Genomic DNA, 26,446 nt, shown 5'->3' with positions numbered 1-26,446 from the left:
GCTGCTGACAGGTAAAAGCAGAACTACGCTTGCTAATTAAAAACAAAATCTGACTCATGTAAACCGTGTCATTCACATTCAACCAAGCTTAAAAATATTCAAACTGCCCACAAGCGCTGACAAGATCTTCCAGGTAAGTGTACTCATTTCTCTGTCACAGACGAGTAGGAAAAAGCTGAAAACCATTACTCTCATGCTCTCTGTCACCCACTGTAGTCCTTAAATCACTCACTCGGCTCAAATTTGCTGTTGTCAACATTTCCACATTATCTGCTCGGCCAAGGAATTTACTGGATCCCCCTGCTGCTTTTGTGGGGTTGGAGAGAAATGGTGAGGCATGTAAACCCAGAGCCAATGTCACTTTCATATTTGATGTTTTTTTTTTCTCTCTCTCTCTACACAAGTGGTAACGCCAAAACAAGTCCGGAAGCTTTAAAAATAGCCAGTAAGTTTGACATGGGCGAAGAAAAGAGTGTGAGAAGAAAAAAAAATGGCGCGGGGGGGGGGGGTGAAGGTTCTTGTTTGGTATTCCTAATCCATTCTCCAGTCTCTCCGCTCCGTGCACTGTATTGATCTCAAAGGTTGCCCTGTTTCCATTTAGCCTCTTCTCACAATATATAACACATCTCTGATTCATCCGCCTCCTCTCTCACTCTCTCACTTCTCAATGAAGGGACATGACACCGAGAAGGGGCCATATAAGCAACAGCAGGCGCCCGATCTGGCTATTGGTTTCATGTTATTGAAACCTGACCAAATAAAGAGGGAACAGCATCTGTCAATGACACCGAATGGAAATGATGTGTTGGGGGGGTCACATTTTCACTAGCTTCAACCTTGTGTTTCCTATGAGGAGAGAATTACATAAAACAATGAAATAGATTTGTTAATCTAGATGATTCACAGCTTGTCCAATCTGTGAATGACTACACTATCTTGGATAAAACAAAATGTGCTAGAACATTTCGTTAACTGCAAGCTACTCTGTGCTGTAAACAGAATCCCATTAATCATGCGGAGGATGCAGCATCAATAAATCACTATATTGGAATAAAACAAACCAAAACGATCTTGCAGTGTGTCACCTGCACTCATCTTATTTTGTTCAAAGGGAGAGAAATTGGAATAATTTTTAAAATGTATTTAAAGGAGCTGGACTGAATAACATACTGTGCTTGCAAATGACTCAGTGGCTGTCCGTCATCAGCATCACATCAGTCACAGACACTGACTCGCCTTTCCCCTGCTCATGACATAAGCTGCAAGCTGTGCCCTCACACACAAACACATGTAATTTACACAACACACGTTAAGCCCTTTAAAGGGATACTCCACCAAAAAAGCATATCTTCTGAGTATCAAGTGGGCTTCCTGTGTGTTAAAGCTGCACTAATTGATATTTTTCCATCACATTAGTAAAGGATTAATGGCAATGTGCAATGTGAAAGAGATCGCCTGAATCACCAGACTCTTCAGTTCACCTCATCGGGGCGTTTCAGCCTCTTCCAGCTCATTGTTTTGGATTCACAGACAAGTTAGCAACTAGCTGGTGAACACAGTCGAGCATTTAGCAGCTAAATAACTGGATAGGAGTAGTAATTTGTTTATTGGGACCATGTACAGTTTTAAACATAAATGCTACCATTTGATGTACTGTACCAGAGTAAGCATATAGCTAATTTTCATCTGCGGTCCCTTCAGGTGAATATTAAACATATAACAGGGCAATATCAAATATTACAAAGCAAAAAACACACAGGGCACATACTAAATACAAAGCTACACAAAATAGCACATCACCTACAATGTAGAGTCAGTGGTTTTTAGTGTTAGTTTATATAAGGACTCAAGAGATCTTATGGCTGTTTCTCCAGCTTGCCCCCACCATGTAATACAATAAGACATATGGGAAAGAATCATAGCATGCATAAATATCTTGGCTGTGTCCACAGAGAGACAGTTTCTAATATGTCTCAAATTTGCTAAGTTGTACTTTATAGAGCTAAAAGTAGAGTGAACATATGAATTACATTTGTCTGCTGGATGTGTTTATAGAAGACATTTGATAACACATTTGTCAACTTCTTATTGTGAAAATATGTCAATGTTATGTTTACAAATTGTTCTGCTGCCCTCAAGCTGTTGAAAAAAATCTATTTAAGCAAAACTGACAAAATGAGTTATTGAATTGTTTGATTGCAAGTTCCTTGAAATAAATGTTTTTTTTTAGTCTTGTATGCCAGTAAACTGAATATCTTTGAGTTTCGGACTGTTATTTGGGACAAAACAAAACATTATAGGTTGCATCTTGACATTTTATATACCAAACAACAAATTATTTAATGGAGAAAATAAAACAACAGATCAGTGTATAACGAAAATAATCATTAGTTGCAGCCCCACTTAGAAATCATTCATTTAAACAACTGTATTTTGTAAAATTATCATTATTGTATTTCATGAGTAAATCCATAGAAATGTATCTGCATTATAATACACTACTTTGCTCTCCTTTTTTAAACTCAGCAAATTTTAACACACACACTCTCAAGCATGGCTGCGTTGAGTTTGGTGTTTTGTTTATTGAGATGTACTGTAATTGTTTAAGTGGCAAACCCAGAAGCAAGTAAACTAAAACAGCATTTCAGACCAACAAACAAACCGGAGGCATGTTTGTCGGGCTACTGTAGTTTTGACATCACACAGACTTTGAAAACTGACACAGAAGCAACATATTTAGTCTTATTCCCTTCACAACATCATGAGTTTACTGAGGGACAGTTGGTAAGCGGTTTACGCTGCGGGGCTGGTTTAAGAAGTTTCTATGAAGGTGAATCAATTAGACTCACTGTGAAGTCAAGCTGATCACATCTTCCATGCTCAACGAAGGACAAACTTTTGTATTTAAAGCTGAAAAGAGTATCAGATACAATGGAGTGGAGTATGACTTTAAGAGATATCAAGCTTTTACATTCATAGGCCATGACTACGTGCTAATTCTTCTATGAGAATCATATTCTCACAAAAGGGCACTAATACCCAGAGGAAATGTTCTATTGAAACTGTACAGAGGGCAGAGAGAGGGAGAGCAACACACAGAGAGAGTAACACATAGAAAGAAAGAGAGAGCCCTCCATGCATGCTGGCTCCTGTTCTTAATTATAGTAAAGCACTAAAGTGGCTCATTCATTTCAGCAGGGTGGGGCAGTGGCCTGTGACAAAGAAAAAAAAGAAACATTTATATAATTTTCACCTCAATTTATTCAAGTGTGCAGCATAAGGATTGAGGACATACAGCTATGCCTACAAAAACAAGCGTGTGCACACACACACACACACACACACACACACACACACACACACACACACACACATACACACACTTGCACACTCGTAAGAACTGTACTCTCTCTCTCACTCTCACACTCACACTCACACACACACACACACATAAACTCAGAGAAATTTCAACTTCCCTCAGCTTAATTCCATCCCAGATGTTCTTGCGGTTGACAGACGAGAAAAAAAAAATGGCCATACCACATTTTGAAAAACACACACCCATATTAAATGTTTTCAGTTAAAGAGAGAAGAGAAGAGAAGAGAAGAGAAGAGAAGAGAAGAGAAGAGAAGAGAAGAGAAGAGAAGAGAAGAGAAGAGAAGAGAAGAGAAGAGAAGAAACAACAAGCACTTTCCTCCAGTTGATTTATGTGATTCTATTACATTAAACATTCTTTCCCCTGAGCAGGCTCAGCTCCCTAGCAACCATCGCTCGAAGCCCTAATGTGTCTGGCACGGGGCCAGGGAAAGCTGCCTGCCTTATTGATTGCCAGATTGAAAAGTTTGCATTTAATAGGTCCTGTAATACATGAAGGAATTATTCAGAGAGGCTCCTTGTCAAAAACCCAAATTGGTTCTTTTGACTATCAAAAAACAACGGGGGCCTCATAACAAATGAGCTATCAGAAAGTTCCTAAGGGCCCCTTTCATGCCAGAGATGAAATTAGACGTGGCTATGGCTCCTCAAAATTATCAGAGTCATGAGGAAGGAAAGTTGAAACCGGGATTACTATGAGGTTAGAGGCCATGTTGTTACAAAAGATGAGAAGTTTGTGCCATGTTGATCCCCTTTTGTGTAGTGATGGATTGGCTCTAAACACTGCTCGCTGTCTGGTCCCCGGTTGCATCCTTCCTAATGAAAGACTACTGCTGGGTTTTTGGGGGTCAATCCACTTATGGCGCAGTCAATTCAGAGAGTAAAAACAAGCTGCTCTGCAAGAACTCAAAATGTGCAAATACCACAGGGAGCAAATTTAATAAACTACCTTTGGTAGCAGAAATTCAGCTGCCTTTTGACTACAAAAACAAGTGAACAGAGAGTAAGAGAGACCCCCTCTCCATGTATCTTTCCCTCTCCTTAAACAAGCCTAAAAGCTTTTACACCCAGGTGATGATACTCTATCTGCTATGACGGCCACTCTCATTTGTCACGCAGCTCTGTCCGACACAAACTCAATTGAGCAGCTGTGATCAGAGATCTCAGAGGTTGTCACTGACAGAGAGACAGAGAAAGAGAGGGATACACATAGAGCTTCCTCAGCTCAGCCTGTAGTAGACAACGTTTTCAACCTTAACATATCCTCCTGCAGAATGAAATAGATGACATGTTTGGCTTTAAATGTATCTTTAATGGGACAGCAAGTTCCCATTTGAGTGAGTTCGGCAGTAAGGTTAGAGCAACAGAGGGAGAGAAAAAAAACCCATCTTATCAGGAGATTGGGAATTGGGTCAGGCAAGGAATTACATGCCATTCTAGATCAAAGTTGCTGTGTGTATTTCCTCAAAGAAGTGCCCCTCATTATCAACTCAGACTTTATTTCTCAGGGCGTATACTGTGTAAAAGGAAACATGATTTAATATGTTTTCGGTAAAAGAATGAAGAAAAAAGAAAGAGCAGGAGGGGGGGAAAGAATAATACTAGAGGCTATTTGGGACATGCATGTTTCCCAATGGTAAAACTGTAATGAGAAAAGAGCAGGGTGGGGGTGTTTGTTGGAGATGTTGGGGGGGGGGGGGGGGGGGGGGGGGGGGGGGATTGTCATTCAACATGGCTCCATTGTGAATTCCTGTCATTATATAAGAACCTCTCTTTCTCTCTCTCTCTCCTTCTCACTCTCTATCATCAGATCTGTATGGAGGAGGAAGGTTTTAAATAAACAGCCTGTAGAGTTAAGCCAACTGGAACCCTTTTCAATAATTACATCCAGCACAATACTCAATTTACATTGCATTTATGTAGCTGGAGGACTTGACAATGTGGCAAAGAAAAGAGTAACATTAGCAGCGGATGATAACAACTAGAGCGGTGCGCTTCCCAAGGGGAGACGTTTTAGTCTGTGGCTTAGAGGGAGACTTTATAGATAGCAATATGTCATTAAAAACCAGTGCCATCTGTTCAGATTTCTTGTTTATGTGCTGTCATGGATATAAAGCGTATTGAAGATACAAAAGCAAATCCCGGAAATGCAAACTGTGGGATTTTCCCGTGCATACTTTTCTGTGCAATTAGTTGTGATTACACATTCTAACAGTGCCACAAAAAAGGAATAAAACAACTACTAACAATTGTTTTCTCTCCACAAGCCCCTAATGATCTCCTTTTGAAGTTCTCCAGCTCGGTCCTGCACAAACTGCTTTCACAAGACTGCTGTGTTATTCATGTGACATACACAGTATCTGGCTAAACAAGCAGGTAATTTCTGATAAACTGCGACCAGCTTGGCTTTTAAGACTCATTCATTCCAGATTACAGCTCACGACCTCTGATGTGGCAAACCTCTGCTTACCAACAGAGCCATAATCGCCGTAATGCAGCACATACAGCGTTTGTAGCTGCTTGTCTCTCATTGCACACAAAAGATAACAACTTCAGTGGAGAATATCTACTCTCTGAGATAACAAGTTTATGTTCACTGGACACTGATGCCAAAAAAAAAATCCTTTTTATTCCTTTGTAATGTCACTGTTTTTTTCACAAAAAAGTAAAATATGAGTTGCACATGACAGTGGGGGATTTAAAAAAATATATTTTGGTTATTCTGTTGTAAATTTGATCTCGTAAAAACCATCCAAGAACTGTTATGTATTTTGTGTACAGTACAATAATACAGTAAGAAGTGGCATGAAATGAAAACAACATGAATCATAGAATTTCTTTGGCAAAGGCATCTATTGCAAGTTTTAGTGATGACTGGCAACATGTGTGCGTCACAAGACAGAGGCTATAAATGATCAAAGATGCTATTGGAACTGATTTTCTCCTCATGAAAGCAGAGGACTAAAATATCAGGCTAGTTCATTTCACATGCTATTAGAATACAGTTTATTAGGCTTTATCCTCGCACAGCCTCCAACTACTCAGCTGTGTAGCTCAGCTCTCACATTTTCAATAATTATCTCTTGAAGATAAATTCAAGTTGCTCCTACAATACACAGAGCGATTCTATGACTAGGCTATATTTTTACTTTATATTGCTATATTTTTACTTTATATTGCTATATTTAATATATTATCCTCTAACATATCAAATGAAACCGCAGCTTACCATGACTTAAAGCTGAGGGGGAAATCAAGAAAAAAACAAGACTGGCTGAATGCCTCTCATTTTGCCAAGTGGTCCTCAGGCCAGTACATAACAAGGAAATGGACTGACAGATTGAGAAAGAGGACAGAGAGGCATCAATGATCTATTGTTTGCAGCCAAGGCGCTCCTTCCAACTCCTCTGGCAGTCAATATATCAAAGAAACCAAAATATATTACACCATCTGCACCAGAATATTTTACAAATACAAATTACGTCATTTGTATTTCTTTGGCTTCATAAAAGCATTAAAAGCAGTTATGTATCCAAGCAAGTATGTGTGAACATGCACTGAGCGCACACACATACATACACACTGCTTCCACCAAAGGTCTGGAATCTATCACAGCCCCCATTGCAATACCTTTCAATGCAGGAAAAATGCATTACCTCTATGCTGTGAAATGAACACTATGTTATTCCTACAAGGCTGGAAGTCTATCTTCCATACTGTGTACTACAGTATATCCTGCAGCCTGGCTAAGTGACCTTCTTGCATCAGTTCTGCCTTACAGATTATGACAGATATTAAGTGGATGTTGAGAAGCTGATCTGCAATCAGCGGTGAGAGCTATTTTTACCTTGGCACAGGTCTGACTGAAAGTGTTTTTCCAACACTGCAATGCTAAGGTAGAATTAAATGAGTATTTAATGTGAGAGTTGTATGTTCGCACACCCTCTCATACTGTAGAAGTCAAGTTATTATTATCACTGTGCTCAGTTCAGTCTTATTAAATCATGTAACCACAGAGCTTGAAAACAGTGAGCCAAGAATTTTAGTCTCTGGTGTTATTGTACGATAAAACTGGATCTTTTACACTCACATTAAATTTGAAACTCACAATAAACTGATGCAATGCATGCTTTGGTTTGTACATCAGAATGAACTGTAAAGATAATTACAACAGAAGATCCCCGTGTGACCAGTCAACTTTTGCACCGAATGAAATGTATCTCCACATCTGTAGACTCACTTGTCTGAGATAAGGCTTTCATCTGAATCGTGTTCACGTGAGTTTATCATAAATAGTTAAGTCAAAGTAGAAATACTGCAATGTAAAAGTGATCCATTGCAAGTAAAACTCCTGCACTGAAAGTGTCAAGAATTACATAGTAAAAGTACTCATGAGCCTACTCACTACTCATAATGGCTCCTGTGTGTTACACTATTATATTTAATTACATTCATGTCTAAGTAGCATTTTACAGTTGTTGCTGGTTGAGGTGCCAATTTAAACAATTTGATACACACTTGGGTTTGCTAAATCATTGTGTGTTTTGTAGGTAAAACCTTTATAGAGACTAAAAATGTCAAGTAAATATAGTGGAGTAAAGAGTATAATATTGCCCTCTGAATTCTAGTATAAAGAAGCATAAAGCGGAAATACTCAAATGCAAGTATATCCGATTTGAAAGTACATTTCACCACTGTTCGTATACCTCTCACAATACTTTGTGTGTTTGTCTTTGACATGTAAGTCCTTTTAATACGCACAACAGGGTTCCCAGAAGAGGACAGTCTTACATGCATTCATAAAGCAGATGGACTGGCATGCTCATAAAATATGCAGAGTTATTAATTGTACAATCTGTGATGCCTTGAATGCCTACCGAGCAGCACCGAATCATCCATATCTATGTATCTGAGCGCAGAACATGAAGCTGTCGAGCAGAAAGAAACATATAAGGGGGAGACGCACAAAAAGAAATTCTGCCCTGAAATATTAATGTTGCTGTAATACTTGAAATGAGTGTCATTTTGACAAAGAAGAATATAGAAATCTTCCCAGAAAGACGGCTGGTTAGGTAACACTTATGTATGAGTCAGAGTGTAACTGGAACAGGCAGGCAATTTGTTTAAGAAAGGAAAGCAAACGTTTCTAAATCAAAATACAATCTCAGATAAAACCGTTTGATCCATGTGACCTCAAAGCTTTTCATTAAATGGGAATAATTAAAAAAAACATTTAATATGAAATAAATCTATCAGGAAATCTGTGTTAGAGGCAGACGAGTGTATTATGAAAGAACCTCACTCTCTTTCTGTCTATTTAAGATGCCTGGCAGAGGTCACATCAATAGCGTCTCTGTTGTTCCAGACCTGACTAATGGAGAGAAGAGAGACACAACTGTTGTTTCAGACCTCGCTAATGGAGAGACGGAGCTCTTCATTTCCTCTGAGGCCATTCTCATTGTTTAACCATCCACCAGCCTTCAGCCCCCCTCCCGCCGCGCCGCCCCCCCCCCCCCCCCCCCCCCCCCCCCCCCCCCTCGCACGAGTAGAAAAACACATTATGTGACAATCCAGAAATAAAACAACACAAATTATTAATGAATATAGCTATCAGAAGAAGCTGAATTTGATTACAATGCGAGCCATAACAGGATATGGTTCGGGTGTTGGGTGGTCCCTCTCTATCTGTCTCTCCTTCTTTCTTTCCCTCCCTCTGTCCCTCTCTCTGTCTCTCTCTCTCTCTGTCTATCTTTCTCTCTCTATGTCTATCTTTCTCTCTCTTTCTCCCATTCAAATTCGAGGCATGCTCAAACATCTAATAGATTTTTCCACCCCGGCACACAATTTACTGCTTACAGATTTAGAATTCTCTGGCTTCCGGCCAGGCCACAGTCAGAAGGGAATTAATGATATGAGCACATCAGTGAGGAAAAACAGCTTGTGATTCTCTCTCCTACAGGTCTGAGCATAATGAAGAAGATACTGCCATAACCCCCCCCCCCCCCCCCCCCTTCCTAACACCACCACCACCAAAAAAAAAAGAAAAAGAAAAACATACCAGAGCAGGAGAGAAAGTGTGTGTGTGTGTGGGGGGGGGGGGGGGGGGGGGGGGGTGTTGAGAGAGGCACATAATCAATACAAACACTCCATTAAATAACTTCAGAAGGGATTTTTGGACAGTTTCTAGAATTAGTTCTGCAGAAAAAGCAGAATGGGAAGCAAATATGTTCGAAGGGCGGAAAGCAAACAAGTGCAAATGATACAATCTGCTACATATTCTGAATGGAGGAGTACAGTGCAGTGTGTCTCCCATAAAAAGCATTCTTTCTCTGTCAGAGTCACAACATACTATTACTCTTGTAACACCATGACACGTTCTCTTTATCTTTTCTAAGAAAACCGTTCACTCCTTACCACGTTGAAGTCAAAACATTAAACATTTTAGCGTGTGATAGTGACTCAAAGTCCATAATATTGTTCTGTATTGTCACCGAGACAAATCAACCATGAGAGGACAGCATCTGTCTGTTTCCTTATCACCAGTTCCTACCCGCATAAACATTCAGTGACGTTCCGAACAGTCTCTGAAAAAAGGGACAGAATCTACCCTCTACATCAAATTGAAATGTTCCAACTGAAATATTGTCGGGATATCAACTCTGGTATGTGTGCCAAGCCTGGCATACAGATCAGATGTTGCATCAGAGGGAAATACAGTGGTTTCATCCCTGAGTGGGAGAGGCTGTAAAGAATCTTGAAATTCAGTGATATCACTCATATGCTTCACTGGCCTACTGTGTCTTCATCTAACTGTGATCCCATGAAGTCACGTATTGGCGTGCCCTGATTCAATACTACACACTAACTCTAATGCTTCTGAAAGTTTCTTGTTCTGTTTTTTGGACTTACTCTGTTGTTTGGGTTTGGAAGTGTGCACACTGCACTCTGATCCTGACTGAAATTTGTGGTGTCTTGTGGGCATAGCTATGTGCAAGACACAATAATAAAAATGTCATTAATTCATTAACTCTAAGCAAGTTTTGAGTATAAAGTCACTATGCATACCAAAAAAAAAACATTTGATTTTTATTATTCTCCCACAACATCGCTGCTCACAGATGGAAAACATGTAATCTAATTGCAGATGTTGTTGAAACAACTTTAGAATCACCTCCGAATACAAAAACAAAACAAAACAACTATTAAATCTTTTGATAAACATTTTGCTTCCTCTGTGTGAAGTTTAGCTGGCCGTCTGTCTGTGAGCGCAGGTATTGTATCATTTCCTGATGGTATAAAATAGTGAAGTATATTGATTTCTTGTATACTAACTGCAAAAATAGCATACCACAAATATATAGCGCATATTCTTTACAAGTAGTGTGTCTTATGGAATTGAAAAATTATTTATAATTCTATATTTTGCAGCTAGATAGTAAGTCGGCCATTTATCGTAAGATTGGTGGTTTGCTCCCTGACATGGCTCCTGCTGTCTGTCCACACATCAAAATGTCCTTGAGCTCCAAATTACTCATGACGTACATGTATGATTAAAAAAAAAGGAAGTCCCTTTGGACAAAAGATCCTGCTAAATTAATGTTCAATAATGTACTTAACTGAAAATATGTAGTAGTGAAGGTCAGTTATTATGGATTATAGAGGGAGACAATCTATACTGTCATTATTTCTGTACATACAACTCACAGCAAAGTGCATTTTGATTCAAATCAATCATGTCAAATGACTACAGAGGACGCTGATGGATGTACTGGACGGAAAACATCAGTCAAAGCACACTATTTATTTTTATACAGCAAAGAGCTGCATGATGAACATTTCTATCCTTGAATAATAATAGCTGACCCTCATTACCATCACTAAGTGAATAATACATGTTTTCTGATACTGAGTCCATCATGCAACCTTCAGTTTAGCATGATTCACTGTATAAATTTTGGGGGGGTCAAACTGCAGAATTACAACAGCTTTAATATGCAGCGGTGCAGGAAGCGTCTAATATTTAAAACAAATATTTGTAATAAATAAATAGAACAAATAACAGTGAACCCAGTCTTTTTGTTATCTAATTGCTTCATTTATTCCCTTTTCAAAAGGTGCTGCATTACAAAAATAGCGTAAAAAGTCAAGAGGAGAGTTAAATGCTTTTTAGCCGACTATATATATTTTTTGCATGTGCGTGTAACTCTTTCCTGCGTGGATGTTTGCTCTTAAGGCCCTGATCCTCAATGGGCTGAAGGATGAACCACCTCCAAACGATACTGTAGGTGAAGGCAGGAGTCAGGAACACTGACCTTGTATAATCCTCTGCATCATCTCAACTCACAATCTGCTCACTGGCTTCCTCACTGAAGCCATGAATTGAAGAAAGACAAAACAGAAAACCTATTGAGCTATTTTGTGAGCAAGAGCCATCCTTTGTGGAATTTTTTTTTTCATGTTTTATTATTGTCTTTCTACAGCTCTTTGTTTCTCCAGGCACAAGCCAACAAACTGTATCAGCAGTTACAGCTCTCCAACGCTCGGCCTCCTAGTATACGACTAGAAACCAATTTCGGCAGGCGGCGATGAAAAAAAAAAAGAATCAGGCCAGTTCTCTGGGGAGAGATAGAGGGGCAGAATGTAAACTTCCCTGGCAAGCCATCCCTGGTGGATTGAACTGTAAAAAGAAGCTCACTCCAATACAAGATAAACTAAGTGGACAGTTTGCATAACCTGATTAAGTGAATTACATTACAGATTATGTAAGAGCTGCAAAATACAAGACATCACTGTTCATGCATTTGAAGAAATATGTTATCTTTGTACTCTTGGCTTTGGAATATGTGGGAGATGCATCTAATAAAAAAATGTAGTTAAATGTCTTTTGTGGTTTGTGTAGACCACAAGAAGATTTTTAGCTGATGAAAATAAATAAATAATAAAAACATATTTAAAGGAGTAGTTTGACATTTTGGGATAAATGTGTTTGCTTTCTTGCTTTGAGTTAGATGATAACATTGACACAATGTCGTGTCTGTAAATATGAAGCTACCGCTAGCAGCCGGTTAGCTTAGTTCAGCGTAGCACAAATACTGGAAACAGGGGGAAACAGCTTGCCTGAATCTGTGGCAACCTTACGTTGATGACAAGAGGAAGTTACTACCATATCCCCCAGTAAAACCACAACATGTCATTTTTACACTTCGGTTTTTGTGTGGATTACACAAACAAGATACAAAATGTTAATTAGTGAGCTTTAGATATATTGGTAAGTTGATTTTTGTATCTGTGGACACAGCCAGGCTGACTGTTTCCCTCTGTTTCCAGTCTTTCTACTAAGCTAAGTTAAACAGCTGTTGGCTGTAGCTTCATATCTATTATACCACATTTCTCAAAAAACTATTCCTTCAACAGACGGATGCCAGTTCTTTATTTAACTTCAGATGCTACATGAATTAATCTATATTTTTAAAGGACTTATTGAAATGATGCACCACTTTTGAGCCCCTTGTATTGATGCAGAGGAGGCCACACTTTTGAACACCGCATTTCAAAGCCTGGTTAAAGCTGGAATTTCAATTAAGACCACACCAATCATCTCTCTGCCTCACAGGTTTTAGAGTCACAGCTGTCGATGCAGCAGGACAGCAGCGAAGGTCACTTGTTTCTCAAATGAATTACTTTACTTTGTGCAGGCATCTTTGGTTTCAGTCTTTTTGTAAGAGGAGAGAAAGGAGCTTTGTTCACTCACCACACCATAATACCTCATAATGCAAATCAAGACCAATAAAATTGAGATTTTGCTATTTGAGACATGTTTGTCTTTTGCAGGGTTTTTTTTTATACGTTGCCTGTGAGACAAAAATACATAACAGTGCAGTTAATTCACATTGGCAGCATGCCAGGAAAAGTTAGGATACGCACTCAGGAAAAAAAAAGAGAACAGTTTCCCTCGATAACAATGGCACACATTATTGCTCTTTAGCTCACAATGGTTTTCTGTGCAGCTTGTGATATTCCTGCAGTATCCTGTTATGGGGAACAATCCAATTCCTATGACATAGTTACAGATCAGCCCGAGAATAACAATCAGCAAATACATCATTGGAGTGATACAGTGAGCAGTCACTTCTGGCTATTCTGTTTATAAATACAATACGCAAAAAAAAACCACAACTGTATCATAAAAAAATCAGTTTAGCCAATGAGTGAACATGTTACACAAAATTACGGATATTCAGCCACAGGACGCTTTAAGGGTACATTTATATCTGATCTGCTGCTGCCGTGGCATGAATATTTCATTTTGGTAGTGAGCAGCATTGCACTGGCATATTTCATATTTATATGCAAACCCTTACTCAGAGTAACATGCATTGCCTTGATGAATAAGAGATCTCTCTCACTCTCTCCCAAACTCTCTGCCCCTCTCATATTGTTAGACTGTCAACAACTGACACACGCCAAAGATGTAGTGAACAAACAAACAAATGGATAAGTGAGTGCACACCACTGATTGTCGGTGTGTAGTATTTGTGCATGTGTCCCATCTGTGTGTGTGTTTGTGTGTGTGTGTGTGTGTGTGTGTGTGTGTGTGTGTGTGTGTGTGTGTGTGTGTGTGTGTGTGTGTGTGTGTGTGTGTGTGTGTGTCAAAGTGTGTGCGTGTGTGTGTGTGTGTCTCTGGTGCCCTGCCAGAGTCTGAGCCGGTTCTGCTGAGTGGGCAGATTCTCTGGCGGAGTGTCCCATTGGAGTGACAAGTGCATTTAGAAACAGCCTGATGGAGTCATTAACGGCAGCTCTGCTCATTAGCAACACGTGCACACACACACGCACACACGCATTCACACACGCCGACCCCTCTGTAACAATAGCGTCATTGTTGAGTTATTACACTGACAACAGATAAATCTATAAAAACTGGTGGATACAGCACATTTATATAAAGCTATAATATGGAGCATAATATCATTTAAAGAGCAGCCTGACACATTTATTTAAGAAAGCCAGCAATCACATACACTCACCGAAGTGCACAATCAAACCACATTGATTACTGGAATAACAACAAAGCAACCTCTATTGATCATCTTGTCTTTTTTGTGTATGTGATTCAAGCAATGTCGTGTAATCAAGGGCATTACAGCATCACACAGAAACACAACTGCTTCCCTTCCTGGAAGATCCCGAGCAGAAAACAGCACACGAGTCATCAATAAAACAACCATTTCTACAGAAAAAGAGGCTCATGTTTTGAAGACTATAGTGGTTTCACTTCCACATTTGCTTGAGGCGTAAAATTCTTATTTAAAAAAATGAATTATAGAGGATTTAGAGGAATAAAGCTAGAATTCTGGCTTAAATCAACAGGATGCATAGTTAAAACCTGACAAGACGTACTGTAATTGTGATGGTATTTTTAGCATGTTTGCTAAGCTACATTATACCATTATAATCAGCATTAGGCATTACATCACAGCCATAAGAGAGAGAGGCAAATAAGTGGGAAACGGCTTCAAAGGGAACATTATGTTCTTTCTGATTATTAGGCTCAAATGCCAGAGTTTCCTATTTGCATCAGATGAGTCATCCGCAGAGACATTCAGCTTTATGTTGGGGCTGATTCATGGTTAATGCTGTAGTGAGACCCCCAGAGCCCGGTGCAAGAATCAAACATTCACTGACACTTAATAGCACCGTGTACATGATGAATATGCCAGACAACCACCCAGACACACTCACAGCAATGATCCTTAAAGCTGCTGAGATACACAGCCAATTATGATCTGAACTGATGGATAAAAAGGTGTCAGAGGTGCTGCGGACAGCAGTTTGATGTGACTCAATTATTTAAAGACATTACCAGATGAGTGATGCGATTTTTTTTTTGCAGAGCTGCCTTTGTTGTTTTCTGGAAACAGAGCTGTTACTCTCGGATGGTAATGCACGCTGCCATTACCTCTAGCCTGCCTCTATTAGTGTAATTCTCAGCTCATTATATCGGGAGGAATTCCAACTACGTACTGATAAATTACTCCAGTCAAGACAACACTTGTTAAACCAACCAAAGGACAATAAACATAAGCTGATTTATGGCGGAGACAGGACACAAATACGTAAACACAACACAGCAGCACAAAGAATTTGGAAACACTGCAATAGCCTTTAAGAATGAGGAAATGCCTTTAAAAAAATGACTAAAAGAAATTGCTGCTCACCTAGCTGCGCCCTCTCCCTCTGGACATCCTTGAAGTTGAGTCCGCTGGTTAGGGTGCTCTCTCTGTAGCGGTGAAGGGCCTCCCGCCTCCCATTGGTCCCCAGCTCTCGGAGAACAGAGGCTTTGAGAGGCTCGGCCTTCAGACCGTGGACCCATCCTGAGAAGTCGGGTACTGTCCACTTCACCAGGTCCTCCAGCCGCACAATCACCTTCTCAGACACTGCAATTACCTCGTGCTGAAAGGAAGCAGAATCCCAATTTCAATTAGAGGCACATAAACTGAGTTACATAAATGCAACTGTGCCAAGGTCACAATCTTATGATTCATTTTTGGAACAGCTTAGTTGAATAGACTCATCAAAATGCATTAAAAAAAAACAGCTCACCTGGAGGTAAGCATAATCAGGAGCAAAGACTGGATTGAAATCATGTAAAAAATAAAAATCACAACCAGCACAGGAAACAGGACAAACAACAGAGCGTCCTTATTTATCAACTAAATTGGTATGTGCGTCAAGTAGCATTATGGCTGTGGATGCACATTAATGTAAGTAAATTAATGGAACCATGAATATGGATGATGCGGATGATTGCGGAATTGAATTTATGCCAGGAGTTAAATCAATGTCAATGAGGACGTGGATGTTTCAGACATTTTGATTAGCATTTAGGAAGTCGGGCTTCTGACATTCACCATGAACGCTTAGATTTTATGCTTTTAAATCACAAGTCACACTCAGCCACCATGATTACACCTTCAAAGTGTAGAGGAGTAGAAGCAATGCGATTTGTTACAGCGGGATGTAATGAATGAACAGGAGAGAGCTGTGAGCCACTGTTCTCTGACACACAATGAAATTAACGTGACACTGTCAGGAAAGTATAATTGTAAATCTATAGCAGCGATATGCATGGCTGATACTGAGGTAAGCCGGATATAGTGTAGTGGTTTTGTGTACATAGTCTGTTGAGTTGGCTTGTTAAATAAGATTTGCTCTCTCTCCAGTATGTGTTTCAAACTTTTTAATGTTGAATCAACTCTTTTTAATAACTCTTATACTCGAAGAATCACAAGTCCAATGGAGAGCGAAGGAAGCGGAGATGCTTAAATGTGTTTCCATTTGAAGGGCTAATGGCTGAAGTGCTTGTTACTAACAGAGTGGAGTGGTGTGCTGGAAGATGGCTATTACAGAAACAGGGAAATCTGGAGGACAGATGTGTACAGGCAGAAAAGCAGACACTCAGAGTAGGTCTCTGATGTCTGTCTGTCTCCTTGGTTATCTCCAATTTACCAGGCAGCTGTCTGCCTGTACACATTTCCCCTCAGAGAGCCTGTACATTAAACTAACACTCATTTACTCCATATTGACATATATGTGTGTTTGTAGGGGTGATATAATGAAAGCTACATCTATACAATCTAATAAAAACAGCCGTGCAGTAAATCTTTCTTTTGTGAAGCTGTAAATGTCAAGTTAAAGTCTTTTTAAAAAAAAATCATTTTAAGCTGCTTTATTCATGTTATAATAGATTATTTTAAAGCACTGTTACTTTGTCTCCCATATTCTAAAAACAAACACGTGCACTTTTCAGCTTTTTAAATTTGTTCTGAGGGCTCTGTCTATACAATTACCCATATTCAGTTCTCACATCATCTGCAACTACAGGCATATCAAATCCCAACCAGTTGGAGACAGTATTTCCTTATAAAGGAAAAGCCTGCGAGGGATAGCTTGATATAGCTGTGCCTCCCTCACTAAGTAGAAACATCAAACATGGGTTTTCGGTCTTCTTATAATGAGCTGTCTTCAGCTGTCAAGTGGTGGCGGGTGGTTGTAACCGGCTTTCCATGCAATGAAAAACTGACTGCTGTTTCAGCTTTCACAAAAACAGGCCATTTGAATAATGTAGAGCAACAGTAAATAGCATTCAGCCTGCAGCCAAAAAACCACAATGTACGTTATCTCTTCAAAATTAGCTACTGTACTTTGATGCGATCAACTGACGACACACAGAGAAAACAAAACAATGAAATATTTCAGTTGAGTCCATCTGAAACAAAAACAACACGCTAAATGTTCTTCTGCAGATGTGTGTATCAAACAGCAATACTTCAAGTCATTCAATAGCACCACAGAGTGTACACACAGCAACAGCAAACCTTAAAAACACACAATCATTCCCTCTATATCAATCAAGTGAATGACACGGTGCCTTGTATAAGTGTCAACAGATCCTGTTTGGGGACTTGTTTGGCTTGAGAGCAAAACACAACAGGTGAGAGCAATTCAGCAGCTGTCAACACAGTTCAGAATATAATCAGTCTATGAAAGGGGCCGCAGTTCTAAAAACAGGCTACATCCATTAGTTTTGCCAAATACAGTTTTTTTTGTTGTTTTTCTTTTTTTTTTCCTTCTTAAACTTTACCAACCAACCTTACAGCGGCTGAAGTCTGCGGGCTGCTGTGTGATGCAGCACATACAGTCAGGAAGCTGAAGGCTGGTTTGTGGTTTGCATAAGTCGTGAAATTTGATTGAGAAATGTTTAAGCAAATACTGTAGAATTAAGAAATGTGCTGTTTCCGTGTAAGAGGTTACTGAAAGCCAGCCAGCCCGAGACAGTTATTGAGAAATGATCACAACAACAGCAGCGCACACAACCAGCCGGATCTGCCTGTATAACATAAAAACACAATAACAATATCTCTACCAATGATGAGAAAAAGACTAAATTAGGGCTGCAATTAATAATGATTATTTTCATGATTGATTTTCAATCTGTTGATTAATCTTTTAGTCTATAAAGTGTCAAAACATAGTGAAAGGGCCCACAAAGTGTTTTTAAATAGCTTCTCTTTTTAAAAATCCAACAAACAGTCCAAAACTCAAAGATCAAGAGTTCAATTCACGATCAGATAAAATGGAGAAAGCAGCAAACGGGAGAAGCTGAAATGACATTTTTGTAGAGCTGAAACGATTTGCTGTATAATTGATTTGGCAAAAGTTTATTGCCAACTATTTTGATTATAAATAAATCATTAAAGCAGAAGTCCAAAAACTAACTGGCTGCAACTTCTCAAATATGAGCGTCTGCTGGTTTTCTTCCTCTATTATAACAGTAAATTAAATATCTTTGGTTTTTGACTGTTTGGTTGGATAAATAAAGAAATCTGAAGGCATCAGCTTAAGCTTTGGGAAGCTGTGATTGTGTCATTTTGAACTATTTTCTCATATTTTATAAACCAATCCATTAATAGGGGAAATAATCTGCAGATTAACTGATAATCAAAATAATTGTTAGTTGTAGCCCTACATTTATGCTTGATAAATAACTTAAAGGATTAATCTACTATAAAAATTGTTGTTAATATTCTGTCAAATCAAGTGAACCATTAATTGTTTCAGCGCCACACAAACTTTACCAACATAAATCACTCTCCATTCATCTGCATTGCATTCTTCTTCACACCACTTGGATTTTTGGTTTCAAAGACGTGCTTTAGAAACTTGAGGCTTTGCTCTTCTGTAAATGCCGCCCATCCACACTGTGCTGTCATTTCCAGTTAGGCTGTTGATAGTTTAGCAAAGCGGCAGACACAGCCAGCAGGCCACTTGATAATATAGGTCAGAGGACTGCAAGCCCACAGCCAAGAGGTGACACTCCACATCAGCAACATACCAAACAGCCTTGTGTCATTTTAGTAACACGTCCTACACGGATGCATTAAGAGCATTTATACACTCTCAATCCTGCACTGAATGTCTTAATGTGTTACCGTAATTTACCTCCGGTGTGTCAATAAATGCATATAGACTCTAACTGCTCGTTTTATGATTGAATTAAAATGCAAAGTAACACATTAACAGCTGAATGTTACTTTCTGTCTCCATTCTTCTATCAATAATTCATGTTATTACTGCAGCGGCATATCGTCACAAACATTACTGAGTGAATTTACTGCTCTGACTGCACATAATGGACTGAAAGTGGAAAAAAACAGACTTCTGCTGTGAAACTGTAGATAACTCTGTTCCAGCAACCCATGACTCCAGCAATCTCATTGAAATTAAACTCGCTAAAATCCATATCATTTAATTTATATGGATGCGGTGGCGTACTGGTGGCAAAACAGCACATAAGGGACATTCCCAATTCTATATTCGGTGATCCAATTAGAAACAATGCACCCTGAAATATTCCATATCACTTCGAACAATTCCCTGCGAGAATCCACGCCACTGTGCGTGAACAGTGAGGAAGACATTCCTGACTGTCAGCGTTCTGCAGCGGAGCGTCTCATCGCTCGGACAGGACTTTCAGCTTGAGAGTCAAGGGGTGCACACTCCCAGTGGGTGGGTGTCTTTCTATACTGTGGGTACGCACACACACACACACACATGCACACACACAGTGCTCCTGTCATGCTGGGAAGGTTTCAGCCTGCTGCCTCAGAGAGGTCAGCACTGGAATTCGTAAGGCCAAAGGAGATTAGTAATTGAGTAATGGACATGGTGACATGGACAATGAGGAGACAGAGAGGGATAGAAGCAGAGAGAGAGAACGAGGGTATGAAACACAATATGAGTTCATTATCTATCTCCCCTCCCCATGACTGACCTTGGCTTCAGTGTCCCAAAACAAACTTATCTGGGAATTAAAAAAGGAGCTCTGGGGAGTAAGCCAGGGACAATTGAATTACAATATGTTTTTGGAGACTGCCTCAAGACTAGAAAGAGTTCAAGGTACAACATTTAAAAGGTGAGAGTTATTGTACATAATGTTCTGTCACTTAATGCATGCAGTTTATTCATATGCATAAGAGTTGCTGTAATATCTGTGGGGTGCTGAACTCATCTTTTATTCACTGATTCCATTAAGAGATTGCTCTTACATGAGCCAGGGTGATATATGAACTTTGCATTCTTTTGCAGATATAATGACAGAGAAAAATAGTGAGATAACAGGACTTTTCAAAGCCTTTCTCAAACTGGGTGAGGCATCCATCATGTAAGGTGACACCGCAAAAACGCTGCGTCAGCTCCCTTGAATCACTGCAGCTTTGTATTTTAGCAAATGCATGCACAGACACACAAAAAAAGACTAAATATATGATAATTCCCCATGCTCCATCGAAGAAACCGCAGTTATGAATGAAAAATATTGGCTGTATTAAGCATGAGCTTCTCATCTGTGGCTGCATTCTCCTTAAGGTTATAATAACGATCCACTGTAGCTGGGGGCACTGGAGTCATGCATCAAGGCAAATGTTTGCCTGTTCAAGTGGTTAGTCAATGACAAAGTGGAAAAACCGAGGTAAAGAGCACCAAAAGTCTCATGTGTGTTGACAAACCAGGCACTGCTGCAACATATCATTACTTAGGCTGCAAAGACGCAAAACAGTTGGGTGAAAAGAATCAGAAGATTGTGAAAGACGGGAATGACAACTCTTAAACCAATGGGAAATGTTAGTGGGGGTTTTTATAGCCTTTGAAGTCCAGAGTATTCCATTTTAAAGGTTTTAAATTACACTATCCTAAAAAGCTGGTAATAATTTACATGCTATTTCAGCAATGGTGAGGAATTCACTGGAGGGCAGTGTTCAGAGTTAATGACTTGTTCTGCGGCAGGAGGAGGCACACACATGCGTGCCCGCCACACATGCACACACACACACACACCTCTAAATTCCTGCCTGCCATTGTTGTGTGAATGGGGAGATTTGGTATAATAAGATTTGGAGATTTGGTATATAAGACAAGGGAGCAATATGGATGTTCTAAAAAAGATCACTGTAAAAATGTGCCATATCACATTTACACTCAAGTCATTCAGCAGAACGACCTTATCCATCAAAATGCTGGTCGCATATCTAAGCCACTTACACTTAACTCAACTAGCATCCCAGATGCCTGAATTACCCATTCAGGGTTTTTCCCTTAGGAAAAATCAAAGAAGCAGCAAATGAATACAATCTAATTTCCCTACAAGCTGGCTGTCCAAGCACTGAAACACATGCATGGACTACTGCCATGTACTGAAGAAATGGCTCTGGACGCATGCCAAAGTGTTTTCCACAGCAATCAATACAGGCCTACTGCTGCAGTCCCCAGCCTGTCAGTGTGTGTGTGTGTGTGTGTGTGTGTGTGTGTGTGTGTGTGTGTGTGTGTGTGTGTGTGTGTGTGTGTGTGTGTGTGTGTGTGTGTGTGTGTGTGCGTGCCAAAGCCTTGTCAGCTAGAGGGACAGAATAGAGGAGAGGAGAGGTCAGATGAAATCAGAGGTGATGATAATAGCACATTAATATAACATGATCCAGAAATATTCTCTGCGGTTGTGAATTCCCATTAAGACCGCCTTGCTGTATTTGCAGTAAAGTGGGATATATAGTATAAGATAAGCATAGGCAATTAACCGCCTGAAGCGAAGAGTATACAATAAGTGGGTGTTGTGTGCGGTGAGCTGTTATCTACAACAGCTCTCTCCTGAAATGGGGAGTCCAAAAACAGAACATATTACAGCAGTATCAGCAGGAGAAGCAGGCCATTTGGAGTGAGAAGAAATAATGTGTCACTCAATGAGTTTTAAAACACATGTGACTGTTTAGTCGGTGGCAGTTTTCAGGCAGACAAATAGAGCAGAGGCCCCAATAGAGGGTTTGTCATAATGGGTGAGCAACTCGACACAAAGCCTGTTTAAAGAGCAAGCAGAGCTCAACTGGTGGGGGTAAACACTGCTTGTCAAGCTGAGACACAATGAAAAATAGAGCTTCCTCCACATATGGACTTAATAATTAACTCAAGATAAATAGATTAATATTTTTTTCTCCAGATCTGTTTATCAACTATTAAGCAAATACAGACACTGTGATTTATTTAATGAATCATTATTTTTATTTCTAGCCATAGCTGAATGGATTTAAAGCTGGCTCCGTTTAAAAGGAATTGACCTCCAACCCTGCGACAGAAGAATAACAAGCACAGTAGGTCATGGGTTGGTTCCTCTTGTCACTGCACAGCACAAAAAAAAAAAAAAAAACACAGTGCAGGAGAGGCTGAGAGCAAACAAATACCTGAGAAATAACCAGGAAATTACATCATACCTCAGCGCTGAGAACACAAGTGAATCAGTAATCCAATTCTGGTGAGCTAGTTCAATAAAGCCTGTTTTGATGTCTTGAAAGAGTCGTTGCCTTTTGGTATTTGGGGGATATTGGCTTCAGGCTTAAGATAATAGCTATCTACAAGGGATGAGGCGTGATCTCACGGAGAAAAGGAGCAACATGGCACCAGCTGTTTACATGTCAAATGTCAGGCACGGTTTCTGTTTTATGTTGCGTGGAAATATTCAAGGGTAGCTCCAACATGATCCAATAATAAATGTTGTGAGCTTCAATGATGGCAAGTTATGGCTTTACCTCATGACGCCGTCTGTGCTCATTTAGCACTAAAGCCTTGTGAAAATAGCACACTTCCTGAGAGCTGTAAGTTATCAACTTCATATCTGCATGAGTCACTAGGCTAATCTTGAACTCCTGATTTTCAGCCAGTCAATTACAGATTTACAGTTCAGTGTAACTCTACAGCCATTAATCTATCTTTATATGCTACCAGTCCTGGGGAAAATGACTAATGTGAGCTTTATAAACTCCACTTCCCAGTGTGACTAAAAATGGATTCTTCTCTCATGTTTACATTTCAGGAATAAATAATCTTTTCCCCATATATATCACAGGCGACAAGTTTTCATACCACAGCTTTTTTTTCTTTTTCTTTTTTTTGCAAGGCAGGTTTACCCTTCCTGTTTGTTTTTTGGATTATATGTTGCATCTGTAAGCGCTCCTCGCTGACTCATGCAGTGCAGATTAGTGTTATGGGGCAAAGTCAGCGAGAATCTGAATGGGCTCAGTGAAGGTCATAAACTGACTTGAAGTTGTCAGGGCAATTTCCACTCTGTAATATACAATAAGTAGTCTGATTTGCTGAGAGCAGGAGATTTGACAAGCCCTTTAATTGAGGTCAGCCTGCAGGCAACTACATTGCACTTAAACATATCATCCCCAAATTATATTATTTTATAGTCTGGCCTATTCTATAATCAGTGTGCAACTTCAAAGTGAGTGCATCTTTCTCTGGTGTTTGCAGGATTGGGCTTTGTGATGCAAGTTGCTGCATAATTCATGCAGGGGAAACTGCTTTTTTCCCCCCTTACGATTTGACTCTGTCATCAATTACACAAAGTGCAGCAGATGATCTTCCTCTTGTATCACTCTGGGCTGCACTGTTCAAGTCCAAAATTCTTTGACATTTGATTTGCATTGGCAGAGCAGCCCTTCTCGTAGTTAATATGATATTTTAACAGTCAGATATACCCGATAGACAGGAATGTAAGCACTTTGCAATGCAAATAAGTCGTTGGGAAAGGGGCGGAGCTGACATGGCGTTGCGCAAGTGTGGCCACAGATTCGGCGATGCATGCACTCAAAGTAATTACTAAATAATTGCAGCGTGTTAAAGGCTAAAGCGAGAGGGCTTCAGGAGATGATACCCGTTCATAGAAGAATTCTGCCACAAAGATGATAGCTTGTCTAAGCGGCAGGCCATAAATAGCCACCTTTCTTATGAAAGAGAAATGTGATAGCCACTCTATTACTCAATAGGAAAGAATGTAAGTAAACCATCAGCGGAAGAGTCAAGTACAAACACGGCTTTGTCCTTCAATATAAACAATATAACAGCAGCAGGGAATCATTTCCATCCAGCCGCAAGTGATCAAAAGCAGAGAGTAGTAATTAAAGTGCTGTCGTCGCTGAGTGAAGAATATCAGAGAGAAAACAACACATCATTTGTTTTATGGCTGGTAAGAAAAACCTCTCAATAATCAGAGTAATGCCATTCAGCGCAACGATGTAACCGGATCACAAGCGCCACATATGGCCACAGTCAATCATAACTATTGCCTTTCTGTGCCAGCAACGGCGTAATGTAACACAGAGGCGTCTTAAGTGCTGCCTCAAATGCGAGCTGACAATATCACATTGTTGAGGGTGGAAATGTCCACATGGAAAATTATGCAAAGCTTGGAGAGTAGTTAAAACGTGTCGGCGCTGGCTTCGCTCTGCCACGCTTTATGACTCGTTCTCCCTTATTTCAACATCAGGCAGCATTACAAAATATCTAATAACTATCGTACCGTCCGATCTGAGCCAGTTTGATCCCGTGCATTCATTACCGTTTCGCAATTTCCGCCCATATGCCAGTATATGACAAGCTTTACCAAGAAATGAAATGACAGAGCATGAGTGCAGGATTCTTGCGGATTTTCCCCTTTATAACACAATTAACCCCATAGAGCGCAGCGGCAGCCTTATTGAGCGCAGCTGGACAAGTGCACATTCAGCAGTTGACACCACAATAGAAATTGGCTAAAGTAAAACTAGAGAACAAATGCCGCTGTAGGTCAATCCTTTTACTGCTCTGATATACATCAATGTCAGTATCAATGCATGCGTTTATGGATGCCTGTGTCACCGGAGACTACACATCCACTGCCAACTCTTAATGCAGTAAAGATGCCGTTTAATAAAATGCCGCGAACAAACGAGAACGCACAGAATAAACACCAGAAAACAACAAACATGCTTCATTGTTCACCAAGCGATGGATATTCCTACCTCTCCATGTGTGACTGTCCGTCCCTGGGGAGTATCCTCTGGTAGAAAATAAAGTTTGGAGCTTGATAAAAGTTGTTTGCTTGTTCTTTCTTCCCAGAGCAGCTGAAGCTCCGCTATGCAAATAGGATCCTCCGGTTTACATCTGACGAAGAAAAAGTCTCCGAGAGACAAAATCCTCGGTTTGCCGTCCCGGTTAAATTTAAAGGCTTTATAGAATATATATGGTCCATGTAAACCGCAAGACGAGCCCACCCACTGTAGAGGAAAAAAAAACAAAAATAAAGAAATTAATTAATTGCTTATCAACTCATTAGGTAAACAAATCGAAGACAAGTGGACACAAACATTTAAAAAAAAAAAAAAAAAAAAAAAAAAAAAACAACCTGCGTGAATACGCACGGTTGGCATATTGGCAAATATCACATTAGTAAATCTGTTTTCAGGACACAATTAGCATCATGTAACTATTTTTAGATGTTCAACATATGATACAGATGTGGTCATACTAAGCGCAATGTGTCAAAGTTTTGTGGATTTGGCACATGAGGACAGTTTATAGTCGGCAGCGATTAGCGCAATGCGAAAATAAAACAAATCGACGGTTGATAACAAACGTTACCTTCAGTGAGTTCGGCTCCATCTCGACGTTATGAATTGATTAAACTCAACACGCTCTCCAAACTTGCTGGCTTGAATGGATTGCCGAAGGTCCTGAAAGGGGTATAGTTCTATAGAGTTTAAAACATCGTGTATTAGTCTGTAAAGAGTGGTGGAAAAATATATTTTACGGTAAATTCACTTTAGGAAATTCAATATATGAGTGTAAGTTTTGATTTAATGAAGTCAATTTGTGATTATGATTTTTGGCGCTTTTAAATTAAGTGCAGTCACATGTTTAGAGATAATATTAAGGCATAACTATTAAAATATCATGAATTTAAGATCACCAGTGGCTGCTAGCTGTTTATTAATATAGAAAATATCGGTTGCGCAAAATTATTTGCCTAAAAAAGCTAATATTCTGTGTTTATGGGCTTTTCTGGATCTATGTTTCTTCCAGGACTTCTGTAAAAGACGTTCAGTATGAAAGCACATTTCTCACAGTAATGACACTGAGGCGCTTGCTGTGGATGCCTTCAAGAAACAATGTTACATGAAAGTTAATAGGGCTATCAAATGATTCCTCAAA

The 26,446-nt window shown here is 39.7% G+C and overlaps 1 protein-coding gene across 1 annotated transcript in view; it reads right to left on the bottom strand.

The window, feature by feature from the left end:
- LOC133991915 (AT-rich interactive domain-containing protein 5B-like) overlaps positions 1-25,897 on the bottom strand; it is a 76,621-nt gene extending 50,724 nt beyond the window's left edge. The window contains exons 1-3 of the mRNA XM_062430523.1: positions 25,877-25,897; positions 25,258-25,512; positions 15,592-15,826 (exon numbers count right to left, since the gene is read on the bottom strand). Of these exons, the coding sequence (XP_062286507.1) occupies positions 15,592-15,826; positions 25,258-25,512; positions 25,877-25,897 (511 nt within the window). The remainder of the gene's footprint in view (positions 1-15,591; positions 15,827-25,257; positions 25,513-25,876) is intronic.
- Between the last annotated feature and the right edge of the window lie 549 nt (positions 25,898-26,446).

This window comes from Scomber scombrus, chromosome 12, assembly GCF_963691925.1.
Source record: "Scomber scombrus chromosome 12, fScoSco1.1, whole genome shotgun sequence".
Lineage (NCBI taxonomy): Eukaryota > Metazoa > Chordata > Actinopteri > Scombriformes > Scombridae > Scomber > Scomber scombrus.
The sequence above is the reverse complement of the archived record's forward strand: the minus strand, read 5'-3'. Positions and strand labels throughout refer to the sequence as shown.